At 36.8% G+C, this 19,732-nt stretch overlaps 1 protein-coding gene across 2 annotated transcripts in view; it reads left to right on the plus strand.

The window, feature by feature from the left end:
- LOC114243389 (cell adhesion molecule Dscam2) overlaps nt 1–19,732 on the plus strand; it is a 170,793-nt gene that overhangs the window by 128,467 nt on the left and 22,594 nt on the right. Inside the window, exons 8-17 of one of the 2 annotated variants that reach the window (XM_089738984.1) lie at nt 2,691–2,740; nt 11,412–11,497; nt 12,156–12,247; nt 14,605–14,756; nt 15,255–15,345; nt 15,741–16,125; nt 16,776–16,911; nt 17,252–17,371; nt 18,151–18,327; nt 19,277–19,421. In XM_089738984.1, the coding sequence (XP_089595110.1) occupies nt 2,691–2,740; nt 11,412–11,497; nt 12,156–12,247; nt 14,605–14,756; nt 15,255–15,345; nt 15,741–16,125; nt 16,776–16,911; nt 17,252–17,371; nt 18,151–18,327; nt 19,277–19,421 (1,434 nt within the window). Of the gene's footprint in view, nt 1–2,690; nt 2,741–11,105; nt 11,498–12,155; nt 12,248–14,604; nt 14,757–15,254; nt 15,346–15,740; nt 16,126–16,775; nt 16,912–17,251; nt 17,372–18,150; nt 18,328–19,276; nt 19,422–19,732 lie in introns of those variants that run through there. The other variant, XM_089738983.1, reaches the window with a different exon arrangement.

Raw genomic sequence — 19,732 nt, forward strand, 5'->3', positions numbered from 1 at the left:
TCAGGTGGGCTGTGAGCTCGTCCACTCATCCAGCAATAAAAAAAAGAAAAAAAAAAAAAGAAAGTAAATGGTTAATACAGTCCGGATCCATTATTTTCCTAGTGATATCAATAGACAAACTATTTGCTGGCATTTTCAAATCATAAGTGACGGTTTTAGACTCTCTTATTTTACACGGATATTTGTAATCTCCAGAGAGTTTTATTTCAATGATGGCCAATCGTACTAATTTAGAAGGTACGTAAGGCACTCAGAAATTATGTGAAATAATAAAATATACTGCGGGTTACATTACCAAACCTCAAGTTATCTATCAGCGTTTACGAAAAGCTTACAAACGAAACAATTTTCGAATTTTCTTTTTTTTTTTAGGGATTTTATGACCTGGTAAATGAGACCTTTAAGTCATGTCTTATTTTAATTTATATTCATATTTTATGAAAAATGATATTGTGGAGTGAAATTTCAATTTTACTTTAAACTTTTCTTCAACTACCTTCCTAAGTTTTATGAAATACAACCTCTTTTTTTTTTATTGCCCTTGTAAGCAGACGAGCGCACGGCCCATCTGATGGTGTGTGGTTACCGTCGCCCATGGACTTCAGCAATGCCAGAGGCAGAACCAAGCCGCTGCCTACACAGCAATGCCAGGGGCAGAACCAAGCCGCTGCCTACAGCGTCGTCTACAAGGAATAAGCGCTTTAGTTGAATAGTGACTGTTGTGTGATGTGTTGTCAGTCACTCTTTAGAACAAATTTTAATATAAACTTTGATAAGTGACCACTACCTTTGGATTCTGAATATACATTACATACGTCTCTGAAAACAACAATTTATTATTATAAGCGAGAAATTTTCTACATTCATTTCTTTAAACTTTATTGGTCACTTAAATTTGTCACTGTAGAATCTTCTCGGCGTTTTAAAAGCATAATTTGTATTATTATTATATACTAACTGACCTGGCAGACTTCGTAGTGCCTCAATTGATAAATAAAAGACCTAAATTTTTGTATCAAATAAACACATCAAAGGAAAAACAAAATTATTATTTTTATTTAATTCCGATCATTTTAATATTTATCTACCTTTTAAGCCTTCTCTGGACTTCCACAAATAATTCAAGACCAAAATTAGCCAAATCGGTTCAGCCGTTCTCGAGTTTTAGCGAGACTAACCAACAACAATTCATTTTTATATATAGAGATTATTTCATTTAAATGTTGTCGTATTCCCGCGCGTTCTAAACAGACCTTCCATATTATTATGCCCACGGCTCGAACGAAATATGCTTCTAACTCTTTTGTCCGTAGATCTTGTAGGTTGTATGATACTAAGCTCTCTAATGCTGACTCATCTTTTGCTTGTCACTTCTAGCATATAGAAAAGCTATTTTGGAATATTTATAAAGTGTTTTTTTTTTCTTTTTTTTTATTGCTTAGATGGGTGGACGAGCTCACAGCCCACCTGGTGTTAAGTGGTTACTATAGCCCATAGACATCTACAACGTAAATGCGTCACCCATCTTGAGATATAAGTTCTAAGGTCTCAGTATAGTTACAGTGGCTACCCCACCCTTCAAACCGAAACGCATTACTGCTTCACGGCAGAAATAGGCAGGGCGGTGGTACCTACCCGTGCGGACTCACAAGAGGTCCTACCACCAGTGATTACGCAAATTATAATTTTGCGGGTTTTTGACTTTTATTACACGATGTTATTCCTTCACCGTGGAAGTCAATCGTGAACATTTTTCAAGTACGTATTTCATTAGAAAAATTGGTACCCGCCTGTGGGATTCGAATACCGGTGCATCGCAACAACGAATGGACCGGACGTCTTATCCTTTAGGCCACGACGACTTCAAAAGTCGACTTAAGTCCGATTAGTATTATAGATTTAGAGTGTGAGTTGATATACATAATAATATGTGCGTATTGTGTTGCTTTTGTTTTTTTGTAACTTAAATTTCTAAATTTTTCTTCTCTGTTCACTTATATGTATGTGATTTTGATAGTGGAAACATGTTTGGTTATTGATTTAGCTATTTCTTAAAATATTATATGTTTGTATAGTACTGTTGGTTTCCCAAATAAATAAATTAATTCCTTTGATTCTAGACGGCACCCTAAAACGCTTCATGTGCACAAACATCTCTATATTAATACGTGAAGCAAAAACTTTGTATCCCTTTTTACGAAAATTGCGCGGACGGAGGAGTATGAAATTTTCCACACTTATAGAGAATATAGAGAAGAAGTGCACAATGCTATTTTTTTTTTTAAATAATGCATAAAACATATATTAAATCAATAAAGAAAACATTACACACACTTCATACCATGTATTTGACGCACACACGCATGCATACTATTTATTTACTGTCAAACTTTTGTTCTTGACGTCTGTGGTCAAATTGAGAATAGATTCAATATTGTTTGTCTTTATTAATAATTTTTATAGTGTAGCCTTGGCGAAATTTGTGATTATAGAAATATAAAATACAATCATAATAGTGTACAAACTTATTATACAATTCCAATTAATTATAGTCGAATTTCGACTACTGCGGGACCTCCAGTAATAATAAATTATCCAAGGGTAAACGAATAGACTATTGACCTGCCAAATCCTTAATCATAAAACAAGCATTTACATCAATAAACCAATGCACTTATTTTTCTTTCCAGGTACAAAGTGGACAGCTTGCGGGGACATGACTCAACAAATAAAAAAACAGGTAAGGAGTATCCATGATAAATCTCTGCAGCACTTACGTCATAATTGCGAATTACAAATCGTTTATATTTCGATACTAGCGGCCCGCTCCGGCTTCGGTCGGGCCTTTAACAAAAATTTCAAAATAAAAAGACTATAATACACATACGTTAACACTTATATTTGCATCAGGTTTCTAAAATCTTATAACGGTAGTTTGAATAGCTATCATTATTTTAATGAACTTTTATTTTCATTTAAATAATATTTGTTTTTATCTAAAAAAAATTTTTTTTTTATATTGTTATTTGTCTAATTTTCGTAACATTATTGGAGTTTTAGTAAGGATCCCTAATAAAAAAAAAGAATATATCCTATGTCACTCGGGGATAGTGTAGCTTCCAAACAGTGAAAGAATTTTTCAAATCAAGTCAGTAGTTTCGGAGCCTATTCCATAAAAACAAACAAACAAATCTTTCCTCATTAGTGTAAAAGTATAGAAGTATAGAAGTATAGAAGTATAGAAGTATAGAAGTATAGAAGTAAAGAAGTATAGAAGTATAGAAGTATAGAAGTATCGAAGTATAGAAGTATAGATTATCGATATTATTGGTATGTAAATCTTCCTTGACCAGCACGGTATTGATAGCATATTGATTTGGACAAGGTACGCAGAAAAAAAATAATGCCATTCCTCAATCGAGGATTAGGTTGGAGTCTCTTTTGCATTGGCCCAACAACTGTTTCCTCTCCAAAATTTTAAGGCCTTGATAACTATACAACCTCACGGTCCACCTTGTGTTGAACGGTTTCTGAATTTCGTAGATTTCGCAATGTGAATGCTGGCCACCCACCCACCTTGAGACACTTTGAGACCTTTGACTTCCACAGTGAAGGAATAGCATCGTATATTAAAAATCGAACCCGCAAATTATAATTTGCGTAATTAATGCGTTTCGGTTTGAAGGGTAGAGCAGCCGTTGTAACTATACTGAGACCTTAGAACTTATGTCTCAGGATGGGTGGCGCATTTGCGTTGTAGATGTCTATGGGCTTCAGTAACCACTAAACATTAAGTGGGCTGTGAGCTCGTCCACCTATTTAAGCAATAAAAAAAATCAATAAAAAAGGTGTTAAAGAGGAAAAAAAAACATGACGCTATCTATTCCTTCACCGTTGAAGTTCGATCATGAACACTGGTTAAGTATTTTTTTAAAAAAATGTCACGTGCCTGCGGGATTCGAACACCGACACCATCGCATCGCACGACACGGTTGCCCCGGCCGTCTTATCTGTTAGACCACGACGTCCTCTAATCAATTTGATATTCGAATTAGTTTCCTAACATAACCAATTTATGTAATTGCATCCTACAGCCGGTCGTTTGAGTCAGTCGTCCGCAAATCGCAATTAAGGCGCCTGATTGGCATTTGCTTTGATTACTTCGGGCACACGCAGACACACATTGACCGTGAGGTAGCATTGAACTCGAGATCTTTGGTCGTACAGACACAGACTCAGTTCACGTGGTGATAGTTAGGAACCTAGTACAAGTGATCTCCCTGTAACACGGTAGATACGTTCCTACAAAGTCTCATGTTGCGCGAAACCTTGTTATATGAGACTAGAAGCCAGTAAAAGTAAAAGGAAAGTAATTTTTCTAAATTAAACATCACAATTATGTATGTATTTTTTAGGTATTATACATATAAGCAGTAAAATTTTGGTCTTTTCCATATATTATATTAGTAGTAGGACCTCTTGTGAGTCCGCGCGGGTAGGTACCACCACCCTGCCTAATTCTGCCGTGAAGCAGTAATGCGTTTCGGTCTGAAGGGTGGGGCAGCTGTTGTACTGTAAAAACTGAGACCTTAGAACTCATATCTCGTGGTAGGTGGTGGCACTGACGCTGTAGATGTATATGGGCTCCGGTAACCACTTAACACCAGGTGGGCCGTGAGCTCGTCCACCCATCTAAGAATAAAAAACAAATAAAAAATTAGGATCGATTTTTTTTACTACTAATGCTGATAGCTTTGAGAGGTTATTTCAGCTTCTCCTTGACGTGTAGGTGAGCTCACGCGACTCACTGAGAAGATTCAGCGAGAAACTCAGTGGGCTGTGTCTATGAGTTTACTCGTAGAGCCCTTCGTCGCAAGCGACGGGTTCGGCGAGGATGGTGACCGGTGCTTGGGTTACCTAATTGCATCAGTTGTGCTCACTGAAGCACGGAAATAAAATTTTATTGTTTACTTTTATTTGCTACTTACAATTGTTTATCATATCATAACTGTTACCCCTACTTCTGCATTCTTAAAACTGCTTCTTATTATTGATCTAAAGCACAACACCAAAATAAAATCTATTTGCATTGCCTTTACATGTAGAATCATTTGAAGCAATGATTTTACACACAAAGGAGCACTAAGGCCGTTTAACAACGCATTCAGCCGTTTCAGATAAATAACGACCATAAATAATCTGGTGCTGACACCGGTCGTGTGGAGTGGGCTTTACTTTACGTCAATGACTACGCTCATCATTCTATCACACCATGGCGAGCAGAAAATATTTAAAAAAACCTAAAAAGTCATTAAAAATTTAATGTTTTATCATTAATTTTATCGTGTTATGGGCATGCATTGCGTAGAGAGGAGACGCATGTGACTAGGAGATGTATGGAAATGGTAGTGCAAGGTAGAGGGGGAAGAGGTCGACCGAAGAAGACATGGGTGGAGTGTGTGAATGACGATATGAGAGACAGAGGAGTGTGTGTTGAGATGACGGCTGATAGAAGAGAATGGTAGAGAAAAATTAGCTGTGCCGACCCCACCTAGTGGGATAAGATGGAAAAAAAGAGAGAGAGAGTTCAGTCAATCTATATAAGAAAAATATGTTGTTTTTTTAAACTAAAAGATTTTAAAGGTTTTATATAAAAATTACATAAAAAAAGGTTGTTCTTTAAATTAACCTATATATGTATATAAAAATGAATTGCTGTTCGTTAGTCTCTCTAAAACTCTAGAACGGCTGGACCGATTTGGCTAATTTTGGTCTTGAATTATTTGTGAAAGTTCAGAGAAGGTTTAAAAGCTAGATAAATATGAAAATACTCGGAATTAAATAAAAATAACAGTTTTGGTTTTCGTTTGATGTGTCCCCCGTCGGACGGATTCCTTTTGTTTGTTTTAAGTTAATTTTATACAAAAGTTTATTTATTGATTGAGGCACTACGAAGTCTGCCGGGTCAGCTAGTAGAATATAAAAAACACGAATTCCTTCGCGACAGTAATAGACAGGAAGATGTTACCAAACCATTTCGACTTACAACACAAACGTAATAAGTCTATAAAATTAAAATATTAACAATCAAAATGCTAACTCGCCACGGTGTGATGAAATGCCGTAATTTTTATTAAAAAGCCATTTGTTTTTATTGTTTGCCATTTTAAATATATTTTTGTATGAATGGTAGGACCTCTTGGGAGTCCACTCGGGTAGGTACCACCGCCCTACCTATTTCTGCCGTGAAGAAGTAATGCGTTTCGGTTTGAAGGGTGGGGCAGCCGTTGTAACTATACTGAGATCTTAGAACTTAAACAACCACTTAATACCAGGTGGGCTTTGGCTCGTCCACCGATGTAAGCAATAAAAAAAACAAAAAAAAAACTTAGAAAATAGTAATTGTCGGAGACATTTCATTAGCCATTTTGAATTTTGAAAAAATTAAGTGTGCGTCTCTGGACGCCCGACAGAAGTGGTAACTTAAACTAATCTAAGTTGAACCATTTAATATTTAAATTGCTTAATTACAGAAACGCTTACGGTCATCATTTAAATTTTATGTATATTAATATAATAATATAAAGAAAATTGTAACATACATTGTAAAAAATATATAAATAGATAGGAGCTATACACGTTCTCAGGACCGCTGCCGTATGCGCGAGAGAAAGGGACACCAGACAGACGAGCGACGTCACGCGTTACGTAACGAAGCAATTTACCCTCCCATATGAAGTTATCACTACAAAAATGTATGGTCACGTTTACTGTTAAATTGCGAGGTGATTATTATTGATTTGCCCAAAAGTATCCTAAATCATAGACGGCTGTCTCGCGATATTATATGCGAAACGAAAAGGAAAATCAAAATATATATTATGGTAACTACCGTCAATTTTAGAAAATGTATTACGCTATTGCATAGCTTTTTAAGCTTTTACATAGCTTTTATCGCGGGCTTTGAGCGCGGCGACCGAATCAAGAAATTCCGTAACGAAAATAAAACCTAACACCCCCCTCCGCCTACCATGTAGCTCGTGTTCAACACATTCACACGTTGCGCTTGTGTAGTGTTTGTGGATAAGCGCGCGGCGTGACGTCGCACTGCATGCGCATCATGAAAAGTCTGCCCATCTCTCTCTCTCTCGCGCGGTCTAGCGTATGAGTGTGAAGGGGACAGTTAATGTTTATAATTATAGCGTGGTCTTATTTTATTATTTTTCTAATATTAAATTATTAATGCCTAATTTTAATTGCATAAGTTGATAAAAAATGCTATGCAATAGCTTTACTATGGCAGTCTCCGAGTGCCACACGTGTTTATTTTTGTTATTTTTCTAAAACCCACTGTTCATTGATGACATTGTCTTATTACCCATGTGCTTTATCTAATCTTATAATGAATTTGTTGAAAATTAAAATATCTGTCATTTGTGTACGGTTTATAAAAGTTATTTTTTAGGTTAAATTTATACTATCCGTCAAGTCGATTTTCACTTCTTTTTATTTGTATACCTATTTAGCATGTTTTTTTGCACACTTTCCTGACCAAAGAATACTCATGAATAGTATAAATTGGCTTTCAAAATGTCATCATCATCATCATAAATCTGTTTTCTGTATTGTTGTGAACAATAATGTGTAAATAAATAAATTATACGTGCTATTTTAATAAAGCGACAATCTTTATTTCAAGTCGGTTCAAATAAGATTTTTTTTTTCCTACCTAAGCTGGTAGCCTAGAAAGGCTATTCCAGCGGAACCTTAACTAGTAGGTGAGCTCACGGGGCTCAAACCTGACGACGATGCTAACACGAACCCAAGCAAGAGCCGTGCTTCGCAGAATCTACCACCGGATCGGAAACGCGACCTACTGAGAAGATCCGGCGAGAAACTCAGTGGGCTGTGTCTGAGAGTTAAATAAGCTATTAACTCTCCATCAAACTATCGTTAAGTTAAATCGATAGCTAATCGTAAACTCCTCATTAAGAACCAATCTATACGCCTGACCAATTACATAAAGCAATATTAATATCTAATGAAAACGATTGCTATTCAGTGATAGCTGACCTATTAAGCGCAACCGTCTTCTATAATTCGTTATACACGATGACAATTATAATATGAAGATAGTCCAACCGTGAGCACTGGAAAACTTTAATCTATACTAATATTATAAAGAGGAAAGATTTGTTTGTTTGTTTGTTTCGAATAGGCTCCGAAACTACTGGACCGATTTGAAAAATTATTTTTCCATTAGAAGCCGACATTGTCCCTGATGAACATAGGCTACTTTTTTTTTTTTTTTTTTTTGTTTCATGTTTGTTTTAATGTTTCCGAAGCGAAGCGAGGGCGGGTCGCTAGTTTAAAAATAAAAGAAATTCCTCAATCCGAATTCTAACAATGGGAGAATTTGTTTTGAATCCGTCAAAAAAGAATAAAATAAGAACTGTAAAACTATACTACTGCACTGTATAATTAACTATAAATAAAAACTGTATAAGTGTAACGCGAAATTAAACCTTAAAATAAATTTTTCAATTAGACCAGAAACGACATTGCGTAGTCCAATTAACCACCACTTTCCGAACGATCTCTCCTATAAAGCGATACGTTATTGATCATACCCAAAGACATTTGCTACCAATCAATTTTCGTACCATCTTGTACAGTGGCGGACAAAAAAATCGACCGACTCCCGAATTTAACTCGTAATCAACTTAAAATACATTAATCCAGTGAGCCAGATTATCATTTTCCGATTTTTATTTACATTTTAAACGTGTGGATGTCCTCAAGTGTAATCATATCAAAGGCGTGAGCTACGTTAGAGTGCTCTAATTAAGATTTCATGGCCTCTCGCACCCTCAGTGGCGGTTGCTAGGCAACGGGTTGTTAGTGCCTGCAATATATGAATTAACATATTAACACCCTTGTAGGTAATGGGTTTTAAATAAATCACTTTTGTACATATACTTTGGTTTGCACTTGTTCATTACCTCCCAAATTAAAAAAAATAATTATTAACTTTTTTATTTTTATACCTAGTCAGGTCATAAATTCTGTCACATGTTTAATGTAAAATAATTGAAACAAGTTTATTCATTATGTAACCATTCATATACCAAAATGAACTTAACAAAACATAGATTCTTATGACACTAAAGTTTATTCAAAACGACCTCCGTGATTTTGAATACAGGCCTTCAATCTGCGCGGCCAGTCATCTATCGCAGCACGAACGAGGTCCATGTCAATATCGGCGGCTGCCTTAATCAAGGATGTCTTGAGTGACTCCAAATTGGGATGAGGCTTTGAGCACGCCTTTTCCTCCAAGTGTTGCCATATCTTGTAATCTAACGGATTCAAATCTGGACTGGAGGAGGGCCAGTATTCGTGCCGGATGAAGTCGATTTCACGCGCCGCCAGCCAGTCTTGTGTGCTCTTCGCTCTATGAGCTGGCGCCGAATCTTGTTGGAATACCCAGTGCCTGTTATTGAACATAATATGAGAAACAGGTTCCACAAGGTTCGTCAGGACTGTATTTTGATACACAACTGCATTCGTTTTTACACCTTTCTCACAAAAATGTACCTCTGTTAAGCCCCAATAAGAAACTCCCAACCATACCATGAGCGAGGATGGAAAATGACCTCGTTGGACACGCGGAATACGGTTGCTGGCTTCTTCACTACTGTGTGCGTACACCTTATCATTTTGTTTGTTGTAGCTCTCTTCTACGGTAAAAATTTTTTCATCCGAAAAAAGAATTTCCCGATATTTTTTTCCCGCGTACCGCTTCAACAAAGCACGGCATCTCTTCAGTCTCAGGTCCATTAGACGAGCATTCAAACGATGTCCTGTTTTTCTTCGATATGCCCGAAGCCCTAAGTCTTCATTTAACACCCTTTTCATCGTGGTTCTGCTTAACCCCATCTGAAGGGCCAACAGTTTCTGCTTACGTTTGGGATTTCTTTGAATTCGCGCCTTCACAGCTTTTATCACTGCTGGAGTCCTAACAGACCGAGGGCGACCACTTCTTGACCTGTCATGTACACTAGAGTCTTCATTGTATTGTTTGATGGTACGATAAACGAATCTTTTGGCTATATTCAAATTTTTCAGTATGTTAAAAATTTGAATTGGCGCGTAACCGCAAAGATGCAACGCAATAACTGCAACACGGTCTTCTTTAAGCGTCCACTCCATATTTAAAAATGAGTAAAATTCTAAATGTATACATTTTTATTTTCATGAACAATTCGAAATTCGAATTCAATAAACTTTTTTGTGGCCAGCATTCTAAAAGAAAAGTTTTTACTGTGTGACAATACTTATGACCTGACTAGTTATATAAAATTATAATGGGTAAATATTTACAATTTCCGAATTCACTCGAAAAACATTAGCCCGATTAATATGAAAGTTTTTACTCATATGAAGGTCAAGGGCAAAAGGCAACATGACCACTCCGATAAACTTAGTTACGTTACCACTAGATAAGTGGCACTGGTGGCAGCAGTTTTTATCTTTCCAAGCGTAGGTTGAATTCTTATAAAAACTATATATACCTACCTACCCATCTTCATAGAAGGTAATGAATATTATGTTATGTTCATCGAAAATTATTTTACGTAGCTCTAGAGCTTTCTTTATCGTCTTGTGGCTTTTGTGTTTTAAAATAAAATTTAATTTTGTTGCGAACGAAGCCGCGGACCTAGTTTGTGATCTATATATATGAATTGCTGTTATTTTGTCTCTCTAAAACTCGAGAACGGCTGGACAGATTTGGCTAATTTCGAACTTGAATCATTTTTGGTAGTCCAGAAAAGGTTTAAAAGATAGATAAATATGAAAATGCTCGGAATGAAATAAAAATACGAATTTTGTTTTCCCTTGGATGTGTACCCCGTCGGACGGATTCCTTTTGTTTGTTTTAAGTTTATTTTATACAAAAGCTTAGGTCTTTTATTTATCGATTGAGGCACTACGAAGTCTGCCGGGTCAGCTAGTATTATATAAAACGATGTGTCTACAAATTTCAGTTCTCTTAGGAAAAACTAAATATGACTTGACTTAAGTTAAGTGCTTAAGCATTCTTCGAAGCTTAGATCTGTATTCTTTTACGTCTGAAATAAATGTATAAATTCTAAATTTAAGCTAAACTATAGGTTTGGTTACGTGACCAAATCCTCTATCGACACGTGCAGACTTGAATTACCCATTAGTGACGTCACCAGCTGGCTTAACTGATCGCTTACGGCGCCCGTATTCAAAATTGAGCATTACGTCACACGCTTAAGGTACAAATCGTTTAAGTGGACCCTCTCTAGTGCAAATAGGATTTAGTGGAAAATGACTAGAGTTTGCCTTTTCTGCTCATCGAATACAAATGCAAACTTTTACAGGCTTGGACAGAAGAAAAAGAATGTCAGGCAACCGGGTCATCATCACGCAGCATTTCACGGAGCGAACCATCACACCCGGCGGTGATGTAAGTATGGTGATGAAGATTTTGAAGATTGAAGTCGTCGTGGCCTAAAGGATAAGACGTCCGGTGCATTCGTGTTGAGCGATGCACCGGTGTTCGAATCTCAGGCGGGTACCAATTTTTCTAATGAAATACGTACTCAACAAATGTTCACGGTTGATTTCTACGGTGAAGGAATAACATCGTGTAATAAAAATCCAACCCGCAAAATTATAATTTGCACAATTACTGGTGGTAGGACCTCTTGTGAGTCCGCACGGGTAAGTACCACCACCCTGCCTATTTCTGCCGTGAAGCAGTAATGCGTTTCCGTTTGAAGGGTGGGGTAGCCGTTGTAACTATACTTGAGACCTTAGAACTTATATCTCAAGGTGGGTGGCGCATTTTCATTCAACTAAGCAATAAAAAAAAGTTTTTTATTGCGCTTGTAGGCAGACGAGCGTACGGCCCATCTGATGGTGAGTGGTTACCATCGCCCGTGGACGTCAGCAATGCCAGGGATAGAGCCAACCTGCTGCCTGTCGTATACTCATATACCTATGCTCTATATTTTTATTTTAAAACAAGAAGACGGTTACTTCCTACTCAGAAGTCGAAAACACTAATTACAACTTCTCCTTAACTTAATAAAGCTGAATAAATAGTTGAGCATTTATTTCAGATCAGCATGCAGTGCGCAGCCACTGGCGATAAGCCCCCGCAGTTCATTTGGGAAAGAGACGGCATTGTAGTGTCAAGCAATACAGATCCTAGGTCAGACCTCAATAGTTATCTAAATAAGTTTAAACTCAAACACTTGCATAGCATTTACATAGATACAAGAGTAAATAAATTATTATTGTTATTAAGCTTATTATTAAGCACAGTCGTCCGGCCCCAAATTAGGATTCCCTGTGTTATGAGAACTAGAGACTGTCATATATTTTTTTATTTTTTTATATAATTATATGCATTATAATTATATGCGTTTAAATATACAAATGTGGGATTTACTCAAAGTAAATATCAGTTTTTTGGAAAAGTAACAACATTTATTAGATAACACGTCGTAATCATTCGCAGTCGTTCACCCTCTTACTATGCCCGATCGCCATCTTGACCATTTCTCTTCCGTCCCTTTCTTCCTCATACATTCATCCCTTTCACTCGAAAACGTTTTTTTTTTTTCCGTTTCCCACATAAATACATAGATAGATAATAAACACACAGAGAATGACAAAACAAACCTGTTGATCACACGAATGTTATCCCGATGTGGGAATCGAACCTGCAACCCTCGGTGCAACAGTCAGTGGCTCTGACTGCACCATCCAGTCAGTCGAAAGGGATTAAGGGCATAAGGTCATCCATGACACTAAGCACACTGTTATATATAACAATCATGTCATTTTTACCAGTGGTAGGACCTCTTGTGAGTCCGCGCGGGTAGGTACCACCGCCCTGCCTATTTCTACCGTGAAGCAGTAATGCGTTTCGGTTTGAAGGGTGGGGCAGCCGCTGTAACTATACTTGAGACCTTAGAACTCATATTTCAAGGTGGGTGGCGCATTTACATCGTAGATGTCTATGGGCTCCAAAAAATAAAAAGCTATGGTCTCTAGTAGAGTCTACCTGTGATCATAGCACTTACAACAGGTTGAAAATTCGGAAACTAATTAAATGTGAAAACCGTTATACAATCCCTTTGAATAATTGCGTCTTCAAAGCATATATTAATCGCAAAATTTTAGACCAAACTTTGACTTCTCAAATAGAACCTTTTAAATTCAAAGCTTTATATGGAACTATAATAGTTCCAGTGGAGAAAACAATGTTTGGTGTGATACAACCGTATTTAGGATAAGTAAAACATCATTATATATGCGATACACACACACATTAGTGTCGAGTAAGAATTAGAGCCCATATAAAAACATGGTTTTAAGACGAATTCGAGCCAAGCTTGCATTTCTATAAGACTAATATTAGAAACTGTGCCTTAACCAATTTTCTGTAAATTTTGTTTAACTTAAGGAAGACAATTTTTAAAAAAGTTTAGCTATAATTGGCTATAACCAGATTGATACTTTTGATGTATGCTAAGATTCTCTTTCAAGTATAGTACGTATATTTAAACTAAATAATCTTCTATGAATATATCTTTTGGGAAAGGTATGACTAATCAGTTCGCACTACCAGTATTATTACGGCCGTCTGGTGTAGTAGTAAGTGACATGGTCACTACACAAGGGGGTCGCGGGTTCGAATCCCGCCAAGGGAAGGTATTTGTATGATAAATATAAATGTCTTTTCCAGGGTTATGGATGTATCTTAAATATATGTATGTGTATAATAAAAATCTTACATTTATTTCCGTTATCTGGTACCTGTAACACAAGTTCTTTACGAACTTATCACGGGACCAGTTAACGTGGTGTGATTGTTAGTAAATATTTATTTATTATTTCCTATTTTTCTTAACTAAGTCTTCTGTTTCTATTCCTAATGGTGTCCAAATGGTTTGAAAACACCATTTTACTCCTAGCAACTAAAGCCTAAATATATTACTCAAGGTTCAGTTTCTGTGAGAATTGCAACTTTTCAACATTAGGTAGACTGAATTTATACCTCCCCATATTCACTAATTATAAAAAAAAAAGACCAATTAATATAGACTAGAGGTCCCGCAGTAGTCGAAATTCGACTATAATTGATTGGAATTGTAAGTTTGTACACATACTATAATCACATATTTCGCCAAGGCTACACTATAAAATAATATTAATAAAGACAAACAATATTTAATCTATTCTCAATTTTACCACAGACGTCAAGAACAAAAGTTTGCAAAAAAAAATAGTATGCATACGTGTGTGCGTCAAACACATGGTATGTAGTGTGTGTAATGTTTTCTTTAATAATTTAATGTATCTTTTATGCATTATTTAAAAAAAATATTAGCATTGTGCACTTGTTCTCTATATTCTCTATAAGTGTGGAAAATTTTATACCCCTCCGTCCGCGTAGTTTTCGTAAAAAGGGATACAAAGTTTTTGCTTCACGTATTAATATATAGATTACAGAGAATTTATTTTTTACACATATCAAATCTGTAGCTTCTCCTATTCCAGATATGCTTTAGGACAAGTAATGACAACAGACAATTCGGTGATCGCCCAACTAAATATAACAAGAGTCAGAGTCGAAGATGGAGGACTTTACACGTGTACCGCTAAGGAAGGAGAATATAGTGCTAGTCATGAAAACAGACTGGATATTTATGGTAACTAAGTGGTTTTATGTAAATTTGCACTGTTCTGTACATTACTTCGTTTCATGACTTTCAATATTATATTATATATTATCTATATATATAAAAATGAATTGCTGTTCGTTAGTCTCACTAAAACTCGAGAACGACTGGACCGATTTGGCTAATTTTTGGTCTTGAATTATTTATGGATGTCCAGAGAAGGCTTAAAGGGTAGATAAATATGAAAATGCTCTGAATTAAATAAAAATAACAATTTTGTTTTTCCTTTGATGTTTATTTTATACAAAAGTTTAGGTCTTTTATTTATTGACTGAGGCACTACGAAGTTTGCCGGATCAGCTAGTTATATTTATAAATGATACAAGCTCGGTTTTTTTTTTTTAATTACAATTACTAAATATGGTACTTGTTATCAATTAGTCAAATTATTTTATTCGATTGTGGTGTTCTTCTCTACTTCACCTCTAAACTTGAAATCGTAACTACTTTTATTTGTGTGCTATCCAGGCCCACCATATATCAGATCCCTGCCACCAATCAAAGTGCAGAGCGGAGAATCAGTAAATTTAAGATGTCCATACTACGGATATCCAATAAGGTAAGCTGGAATAGCTTACTCTGCATTTAATGTAATTTTACTTAACTCGAAATAATAAATATGAAGCCAAAGTAATAAATTAAGCTAATTTATCGGAATCTTTAAATATGCTACTTAATACAAACGTCCATCAGATAGGTGACAGAGTTCGATGGAGGAATATAATCACCATATTGCAGGCTTAAGACGAGAAGGCAATTGACGCTTTCAAAGAAATAGTAATCCAGTAAATAGTAATCCATATTTAATTTGCACAAGATCATTTAAAACTATCTAAAAGTGATCATCTGTCTAATGAAAGTGTGTAGCCTAGGTCTAAAATACATAAGATATATATCTAGTAACATAAACCTTAATGTATTATTGTTGTAATAAAACAAAGGATTTCGTTACAGTAAAATAGATTGGGAACATCAAGGCCAAATCGTCAGCAGCAACGGCCTCTTCCAAAGCAGATACAAAAGGTCAATAGCCCAACGCCGCAAAATCAGGAGAAACGCACCTACCGTCAACATTCACGGAGTGCTCACCATCTCGGAAGTCGACAAAGAACAAAGCGGTGCTGTATACACTTGCATCGTGACAAGTCCGTCGGGTGAAATGGCCAGAAGGGCTTTCGAGATCCAAGTAATCGAAGCGCCAGTCTTAGATGAGCTGCTTTTGGGAAGCAACCTGCAGGAGGGACAAATAGCAAACATTTACTGCAACGTCAGGACTGGAGATTTGCCGATACATTTCGAGTGGTTGAAAGACGGGAAAAGAATACCTAGTAGTTTGAAGGTTAGAAATAGACGTTATGAACGATATACAGCCATTAACTGCGGGCGAAACTCTTTCCGTTCTATTGTTTGTCATATATTTTTCAAAGCGTACTAATCAATTTTAAGACATTTCTAATATACATTTTTTTATTCAAATAATTCTATCCATTTTCAATAAATTAATGTTTTCAAATATTTTATGTACCTTGAATCTTTTTGGAACGAAGTTTCTTACGGGACGATGCGGAGGGTACCCCTGTCTGGTCAAAAACGTCCGTAACGTAAGATTTTTTTAGTAATGCACACAGTGTACGACTTAACTTTGTAATAACGTACAAAAAATTACATATTTTTTTATCATTCATTGACCGCGATCTCAGAGCGTTCGTTTGCGCAATACACTAACTCTTATGCAAACAACCGTGAATGAAGTGTACCACAATAAGTTCGCACGTAACTGAATGACCGTGGGTTGTTGCGAAACCTCCAGTTTTATTTTCTTTGTACCTCGAATAGAACTTAAAATTAATATTTTTATAATAAGGAATTTCGTTCCTATCCGGTGTCCCACGACACCACAGATCTTTTTTATTTGCAAATCTTTGATAGTGCGAATGTTCAGAAGAGAGAGGACCTTAATTAAAATTAATAGCACTAACTAATTTGTAGGTGGCAGAAAGAAACTCGGAGCTTTTCAGCGCCCTGGTAATCAAGAAAGTTTCTTTAGAGCATTGCGGAACTTACACTTGCGTCGCTTCGAACCACGTCGCAAAAGTTAATCGATCCACTGAGCTTTACATCAAAGGTAATAAAAACCATTATGTAATGATACATTTTTGCGTTTCGGTTTGAAGGGTGGGGCAGTCCTTGTACTTTTAAAAGTGAGACCTTATTTTAGAACTTATATCTCAAGGTGGGTGGCGCATTTACGTTGTAGATGTCTATGGGCTCCAGTAACCACTTAGCACCAGGTGGGCTGTGAGCTCGTCCACCCAACTAAACAATTAAAAAAAATCAACTGTGATATAGACATAGCTAATGAACACGGCTTTGGCACTTGTGACCAATATTTAGCTAAATAATGTTTGGAGCTTGATTTAACGAACCTAACCTAACCAATAAAGAATTATTTTACAACCTTTCAGTTGCTCCGAAATGGTTGGAAGAGCCATCAAATACATCATTACTTCTCGGCAGGAAGGGAGCAGTCTCGTGTAGTGCTAGCGGATATCCTCAACCACAAGTGCATTGGATGAAAAAGGACGGTAGGAGTTTAAAAACATTTTTTTTTAAGTTAAGCTTCTTTAGAATCGCTGTAATGTGATTTCAAACTCGATGAAACGAAAAAATGAAACGTGAAGTTAAAATATCAATTCACAGAGGGCGCCACCTCATACTATAAAAGATGATTTACCATTATTTATATTTAGTGCGTTATCAACAGATGTCGCTGCACGTAAATTCAACAATTTCTGAATTGCGCTGACGAGATGTTACACAGTTGATAGACGTTCACGTATTTCTCTTGCTAAATCAGACTTACCTGGCGTAGAGATACCGTGCATCATGCAAGCGGTTCCCTAACGGTGAGGCTGCTCCATTGCACTACGGAGTGGTTGGTGGTTGACCCTTGCGATTATTCTTATTTTTTATAAGCTTCACTTCTACTGTGCGTGACTTGCACACACACACACTTTTTTTTTTCACAGCTAACCGATGTCGGGACTATCACATAATCCATTTAATTTCTCTTATATACATAATTATGATAACCAAACTTATTTATAAAACAGTTTTAGCCATAGTTAATTCTGAAACTGTAAACACTTACATAATGTCGATAAGTGACTTTGCCGTTTTTTTTTATTGCCCTTGTAGGCAGACGAGCATACGGCCCGCCTGATGGGGAGTGGTTACCGTCGCCCATGGTCTTCAGCAATGCCAGGGGCAGAGCCAAGCCGCTGCCTACTTTGTTTTCTTTCTGACGCTCTTTAACAATGTTTGTCAGTGGTTTTTGGGTAGCCAATTCTTCTTTCTATTCCAGCACTGTTGGGAACGTGGCAACCAGTTTTGGAGCTAGCTGGCGGTGGAATACTCAGCCTTCCGAATGGCACGCTCGTTATTGAGGACGTGTCAGTCACGGACGAGGGTTTGTACTCGTGCAATGTTGAAAATGGCGTCGGCCAGCCTCTAAGCAAAACCATCTGGATGAGCGTGAACAGTAAGTACCTTTTTTTATTGCTTAGATCGGTGGACGATCTCACAGCCGACCTGGTGTTAAATGGTTACTGGAGCCCATAGACATCTACAACGTAAATGCGCCACCCACCTTGAGATATAAGTTATAAGGTCTCAGTATAGTTACAACGGCTGCCCCACCCTTCAAACCGAAACACTTTACTGCTTTTCGGCAGAAATAGCGAACTCACAAGAGGTCTTACCATCAGTAATTACGCAAATTATAATTTTGCGGGTTTAATTTTTATCCCCGTGAAAAGTACAAAGTGTCGCACTAAGCCATAACATTTTCTGTAATAATATAAACGTAAAAGATCTCGTGGACGAAACCCTATGCGCTGGACTGATCAAGTGAAAGACCTTACCAAAACCCGACTTAACGACTGCGTGCGCCAAACTTCAGTTCACGAACTATGGAGAACAGCTGTCAAAGCTATGTTGAAATAATACTCCGAAATAAAATATGTAACAGTTTAATGCAAAGAAGAAAAAGAACTTAGATAAAACAAAGACGGTGGCGTCACGTGTGAGCAAATTGTGAACCATTCTTGACATCACTACATAGTATAAAGCAAAGTCGCTTTCTCTGTCCCTATATCTGTCTGTCCCTATGTATGCTTAAATCTTTAAAACTACGCAACGGATTTTGATGCGGTTATTTTTAATAGATAGAGTGATTGAAGAGGAAGGTTTATATGTATAGTAACATCCATTAAATAGTGGAGAAATCAATAATAAATTACAGTTTTCGAAGCGAAGCAAGGACGGGTCGCTAGTTACAGATAAGATGAAATTATGCTTACAATTCTCCAACAATAAACAAAGATTCCACATTACCACGACTGCTCTGCCAAAAGACTATGATGATGAATAATTTAGCGTTCTTTCACATTTTCTATCCGTGTGATCAGAAAGGCTATTGTGTTTCCCAGAGCCGGTCCATTTCGACTCGTCATCCTCAAACGTGACGTCACAGCTCGGACATGCAGTCTCGCTGCAGTGCAGAGCTCTCGGCGACGACCCCATCCGCATCTCGTGGACTAAGGATGGGAAGATCATTAATCTTCAGAATCAGAGGTATGTATAATAATAATAATAATAATAATAAACATTTATTCCAAACACAAATTAAGTACAAAAAATAAATAAAAAAACGATAACAAAAATAACGAGGCTTGGAAACGGTTACCGGCTCAGCAATGCCTAACAGTAACGAAACAATCGGTACTGCGGCGCTGATCTTCCGCCGGCACCTGCGGAGTGACGCGCACACCAGCATCAGACCGACTAATACACAACATTGTGAAATATATTAAAAAATAAAAAGAACATGAATAATAAAAAATAAAAAAAACTGTTATGAAAAGGACAACAAAATGACATTATTA

This window comes from Bombyx mandarina, chromosome 28, assembly GCF_030267445.1.
Source record: "Bombyx mandarina strain Sakado chromosome 28, ASM3026744v2".
In the NCBI taxonomy this organism is placed as follows: Eukaryota; Metazoa; Arthropoda; class Insecta; order Lepidoptera; family Bombycidae; genus Bombyx; species Bombyx mandarina.